Source organism: Athene cunicularia, assembly GCF_003259725.1.
Source record: "Athene cunicularia isolate RWA chromosome 12 unlocalized genomic scaffold, athCun1 chr12_part1, whole genome shotgun sequence".
Classification (NCBI taxonomy): domain Eukaryota; kingdom Metazoa; phylum Chordata; class Aves; order Strigiformes; family Strigidae; genus Athene; species Athene cunicularia.
The window spans coordinates 6,805,973-6,811,972 of NW_020799116.1; the positions used below are offsets into that span (position 1 = coordinate 6,805,973).

General features: G+C 51.9%; 1 protein-coding gene across 2 annotated transcripts in view; it reads left to right on the top strand.

Moving 5' to 3' along the window:
- Nucleotides 1-6,000, top strand: part of SLC25A26 (solute carrier family 25 member 26) — an 89,213-nt gene extending 83,213 nt beyond the window's left edge. Inside the window, exons 9-10 of one of the 2 annotated variants that reach the window (XM_026857256.1) lie at nucleotides 213-286; nucleotides 5,534-6,000. In XM_026857256.1, coding sequence (XP_026713057.1) covers nucleotides 213-286; nucleotides 5,534-5,630 — 171 coding nt within the window. In that variant the 3' untranslated portion in view covers nucleotides 5,631-6,000. Of the gene's footprint in view, nucleotides 1-212; nucleotides 287-5,533 lie in introns of those variants that run through there. The other variant, XR_003399272.1, reaches the window with a different exon arrangement.

Below are 6,000 nucleotides of genomic sequence, written 5' to 3' on the forward strand. Positions count from 1 at the left end.
TGGAGTGATTGTTTTGTTCTTCTATGCCTCAGTTTCCTTTTCTGCCTTTTGCCTCATTCCTGGAGACAAGGAGCTTTTGCTGTGCCTGGGGTAGGGAGGTCACTAGGATGTCTATAATTCCTGTAACGTAACGCTAACTAGGGACAGGGAGCTCAGTAAATAACTAAACCTCTCTGCCAGCAGTTTCCAATCTCTCTCTTTCTGTGGTGCAGGCTGGTTCCAGCAACGCTAGCGGGAATGTTCTGGCTGCCCTTGGTGGCATCTGGAGGACACAAGGCCTGTCGGGGTAAGGACATGCTCCATCTCAGGTGCTGTATCGCGGTGTGTGTTGGGGGGCAGGAAAGGGCGGGATGGTCTGCTTATATTTAAATATTGTCATACAGAAAACATTTAATTGCTGTACACGGGACCGAGGAGCAGCTGTCAGGGCTATAAGAACAAGTCCCTCCAGGGAGGCCTAGTGTCCTTGCCTTAGCAAGGCTGTGAGCAGTGCCCAGGGGAGAGCCTGGCAACGGGCCGTTACTGGGAGGGTATCCATGGTGCAATCTCAGTGCATAACTCCAGGCTTCAGAGGCGGTTTGTGTTTAATAACCTGTGATGGACTTTTCTCTGTGAACATGTGCGTTTGTCGTTTATATCTATTTAAACTTCAGGCATGCACGTCTTGTGTTGGCGAGTACCGCAGCTTCATGTTGAGGTGTGTGAATCGCCCCTCCTGAGATGTCAGGGAAGGCCAGCATAGGAGTCATATGCCCCTTATGGAGAATTTTTCTCCTTCTGGCAATTTTCTACTGATTTGAAAACACCAGCAAGGTCTCCTCTTCCTTTCTGTTTGGTGTTTCTACTGTGAAGCATGATGGGAGCAGGCGATGCCAGCGTGGTGCCAGCAGTATGGACAAGCTGAAGCAAAAGGGAGCTGTGTGCTCCCTGAGTTGTCCTCTGAGCTTTCCATCAGGTCTGGTCTTGAGCACACACCCACCTGGATTTCTCTGGTGAGGCAGGCGGAAAAATACAAGTTTAGAAAAATACAAGTTTAGAGACAGGCTTGAGTGCAAAGAGTAAGTGAACAGCCACTGAGCAGCTGCAGAGCTGCTCTCCGGTGGCTTTCCTGCTGTGGCTGGAGCATCGAAATGTTCTGGGCTTTCTTCTGACCAGCTGTGGGAGTCTGGGGTGATGCTGATCCAGTCTCTTAACTGCCTCACTTTGCCCAGTCCTGAGACAGAGAATTGCAATTCTGACCTTGGGGTGGTGTGGCGAACAAAAAGTCTTCTGCTAGCATTTGTAGAACATTTTGAGGTGTCATGAGCTTATACATTACTGATTTTTACAGACACCTGCTTCATTTACTCTACCTTGCCCTCCTTGAGCGATTCATACCAGTTATTGGCCACTTGCAGTGAATATATATGTCTTAAACCACTCCCCCAGCCCGTGAGGTTCAGCCTGTGCTCCCTTTGGTAGGGCTTGTGTCCCACCTGCCCTTGGCCTGGAAAAGAAACGGAGGGTTTTTTGGAAGCTTTACTTGGGGCTTTTCACAGTAATTTCTCATAGGTTCTTAATCCGTTTGATGTGGCCGATGCTTTCAGGGTGCTGTTTTAACATTTGTAAACCGTTGCTCGAAGCAGCGTGCACATCGCAGCTTTGCGGGAGACAGTTTTCTCTTAACATCTGATCTCTGCTCGCCCAACTAATAAAAGTTCAATCCTCTTTCTACACATGTGGGAAATAATTCAAAACAAATTGCAGGAAGTTCCTGAACACCGAGTCCAGGAAGACATCCAGCTGTGCCTCCCAGCAGCGCTCAGAGATGGGTTGTCTCAGGTTTGCTCTTTGAGGTGACGAGGTGATGTGGCAGTGGATGAGTTTTGGGTCCTCGATGGCTTGGTAGGCTCTAGGGCATGTTTTGAAAAGGACTGGGAGAAGTGAGGCGACGTCTGCTGCTGATGGCAGTTGAGCTCTGAAGGGTGTGAAGAAGCATGGATTTGGCTGGGGAAACCTCCCCCTTGCCCCAGCCAACAGCAGAAAATAAAAATGTATGTTTGTGTTCTTTTCAGGGTGTTTCAGCAATGCCTTTTTCTAAACAACCCCAAATTAAACTCTGCCTAAAGATAGTACCCGTGGACTGGGACCAAAGGGAACACAATTCAATTGAAATCAAAACAATAAGCGATCTGGAGAAAAAGTAACATGTAAAGGAGGCCAAGCTGTGTCAGCTGCAAGGAAAAGGAAGAAAGTCTTGGGAAAAATAAACGCAGAGGCTGCCATGCCTGCTGCCAATTATAAATCTATTAATCAAAAACAATAAAAATGTCGGGCTTTTTTGGCCAGTTGCAACATGAAATGATTTATGGCTCCTCTAATAAATCTTGTACTTGAAGAGGAGGAATTCTGAGGGCAGAAAGACGCATTGCTTATTGCCACCTTATTAAAACCAGAGCGCAGGGCTCAACTTCCTGGTCTGCACCTAGTAAATCCCTCTGCTTCACGCCAAGAAATTTCACATCCCTTTCTGTCCGGGGAGAGCCAGGCATGCGGCGAGAGGTAGGATAGGGATGGGGTGAGTGGATCCAAGTGCTTCCGCTCTTGCCAGCAGGGTAGATGAGCCATTCGTGTGAAAGCAGGTTTAGGTCTTGTCTGACAGCTGTTCACACAAGGAGGTGGTGGTGTTTGAAAGCCACGGATGAAGCTCCACAACTCATTGGTGAGAAAGACGAGGGTTATTTGATCAGTCTGGTGAGATGGCTTGTCGCAGCTTGTGTACCTGGGGACAGAGCTGGCGGTTTTCCCCAGGTGTCCCGTTCCTCGGATCAGCTTCCTGGTCAGGTGGACGTGGCACGGCAGGGACCAATGTGAGTGGTGGATGCAGCCCCCGTGCCCAGGGCTTGCTGCTTTGCAAAACACAAGCTGCTTGCAGGAGTAAGCTCGGTGCAAAGGTGTAATCAGGTAGAAGTGATGGTTTTTTTCTTGGCATGGCCCCCTCTTTGGTCCAGAGTATAACACAGGTTTTGTGGCCTTTTTCAGCATTGGCCCCTCTATGCTGTGTTCAGGCCCTGCAGTGCCTTTTCCAAAGAGTAACTTCAGGGGTCCCAGTTACAGAATCACAGAATCATCAAGGTTGGAAAAGACCTTGAAGATCATCTAGTGCAACCATTAACCTCACACTGACCATTCCCAACTACACCAGATCCCTCAGCACTATGTCAATGTGACTCTTAAACCCCTCCAGGGATGGGCACTCCACCACCTCCCTGGGCAGCTCATTCCAACGCCCAACAACGCCTTCTGGAAAGAAATGCTTCCTAATATCCAGTCTAAACATTCCCTGGTGCAATTTGAGGCCATTCCCTCTTGTCCTTTCTCTTGTTACTTGGTTAAAGAGGCTCATCCCCAGCTCTCTGCACCCTCCTGTCAGGTAGCTGTGGAGGGCGATGAGGTCTCCCCTCAGCCTCCTCTTCTCCAGACTAAACCACCCCAGTTTCATTTCTGTCTCTACTGAGAAAGAATTTGCTTTGGGTTGCTGAGTTATTGCCCAAAAAGTCACCTTGGCTGCTGAGACCGTGGGACTAGGTGTATTGCTGGGCTGGGAACCCTGAAACGAAGAGCTGCACCCTGGAGGGCCTGCACACAGCTGGGGAGGGGACATGGTGCAGGTTTAACACCTGCAGCCAGGCCTGGCCCTGAGGTTTAAATGCGATTCCTGGGTTTGTGACTCCTGCCCAGCCCTTCCTCACACAGCTCGGAGAGCACTATGTGTCTGTGCTGGAAAGCCTGTGTCTGGTCTTTGCCAGTCACCGACATGCTGTGCAGGTATTGCAGCTGTGGGTGAAGGGGGTGATGGCAGGGGTGAAGCCTGTGGTGCTGGATCCAACCAGTAACTGAGAATGTTGCTTAAGCAAAAGGGAAAATCCAGACAGAGAGAGAGGAGTGTCAGGATTCCAGGTGAAATCTGTGCAAGAAGATAGCAAATACAAACAGACTGCAGCCCTGTGCCCACCAGAGTGGTTTCTGATGGGGCCAGCAGGAAAAAAAAAAATAAAAAAATCAATCTCATCTGCTGATGGGGGCAGGTGTGGCCCAGTGGGGACCAGTTTGGATCAGGCCTGCAGCAGAGCTGAGCTCTCCTGATCTGGGACAGCCCCAGAGCCTTTCAGCTCTGCCCTCCTGCAGAAGGGAGCCCACAGGGGAGGTGTGGATTGGGCTGGGCACGGCTGGCAGGTGGGAAGGGGAAACTGGGGGGGAGCAGGGCCGGCATTCTTGGAAGTGATGGTTAGTAACAGAGGTTGCCAGGGATGCAGGTTCTGGGTAACTGAGTTATCTGCCCCTGTTTGTGTAATAGCTGTGTCTTGAGTGGGCTGTTCTGTAAATGAACGTCTGCTGCTGTAATGAGGCTGCCGAGTTCGGCAGGAGAGGGATGGTGCGTGTTCCGAGAGCGATGCTGCACCACAGGATTTACCCTATCAGCGCTCTGTCCATACATGCCTTGTACAAATTACTCTGTTTTAAAGCTGTCATTATGGTAATAGACCCAATTGCTGTCTAGTAAAGCCATAAAATGTTTCCATCTGCCTGTGTGCTCCGGGCTCCTTAGCAAAGCTCATTACAACAAAAACCAGAGTTATTGCAGCCAGAGGTTTCCCCAGCGCAGCGCGAGTAGCCGGGCGCAGGCAGGGAGCAGAGAGCTCCTGAGAGCCCCGGGGTGCCTGTGTGTGTCTCCTGCGCAGCCAGCGCTCACCAGGAGTCACACCTCGTCCCACTGCGGACATGCCCCTCGCGGGGACCGTGCAACGCTCCGAAAAAGCCGAGGACAGGATTCCCGCGGAGCTCAGGCAGAGTGTGCTGCGAAGGGCTCCCGCCGTGCAGGCGATAGATCAGCGGGGGGATGCCAGACAGATTCGAGCCTAATGTTTAATCCTTGCTTGCAGCAAAGGAAGCCTCTAATCCTCTGGGAGGATACACTGGCCTATCCTGAAGTTGTTAAACCAACTTTGAGCTTAGATGTGTCGAGCAATTGGCTTTGTACAAGTTTCCTGTTAACTTCCAAGAACTATTAGGATCAGGCACCTAAAAATCGTGGCGGCTGAACGCAAGCCATCCCTGCTCCCGCCCCGCTGCCCCTGGGAGTGGTACTGGGAAGGAGCCGTCGCGGTGAGCGGGGCTGTCTCTGCCGTGGGGGAGCTCCTGGTGGAGAAGGGGGGATCCCTCTGCTGGGGCTGGGTGGGGGTGGCAGAGGATGGGACGCTCCCCATCTCTCTGCAGCCCTTCGTGGAGATGTGTCTGAGCTCCTCTTTCCACAGCGTGGCCCATCACCTCCTGCAGCTCTGCTTCTGCACCTGAGGCGTGGGGAGAGGGGCTAAAAGTCACGAGGCTTGGGAGTGCTCTGTTAGGGAAGTCCAGACAGGTTCCTTCAGTGAGCAGTGGGCTGGGATTTAAGGAAACAGCAAGAGAGACTTTGTCTTGGCTTTGATTCCCCAAGCCCCTGCAGCCAGCCGTGCAGCATCCGCTCAGCCCCAAACCGCCTTCCCTTCGCCTTCAGCTTGTTCGCAGGTGTCGTCCCACGGATGGCGGCCATCAGCCTGGGAGGCTTCATCTTCCTGGGGACATACGAGAAGACTCGCCAGCTGCTGCTCTGACCCAGCCCGGCCGGTGCTGCCGGTGGCCACCAAAGAGCTGGAGAAGCCGCCGAGTTGGAGGAGGAGTCCGCCCGCCTTCCTCCTGCCGCCCCGCGCCTGCCGCAGCAGCTGTTCAGCAGGCTGAGCGCCGCTTTCACTCTTAAAAGAGAAGTAAATCCCCCAATAATCCAATTTCCCAAACATGAAATTTTCCTGCATGGAAAGTGAGTGAGGTCATTGCGAGAGTTGTGCCAAAAAAGTAATGTTTGGGGGGTAAACAGCTAATTACAGTGGCTGAGAAAGGCGCTATTAGAACTCCTGCAGGGGAAATGTTTTGCAAACCTCCAGCTCGTGGACTGGGCGGGGAGGCTGAAATAAAGCGAGTTTTCAT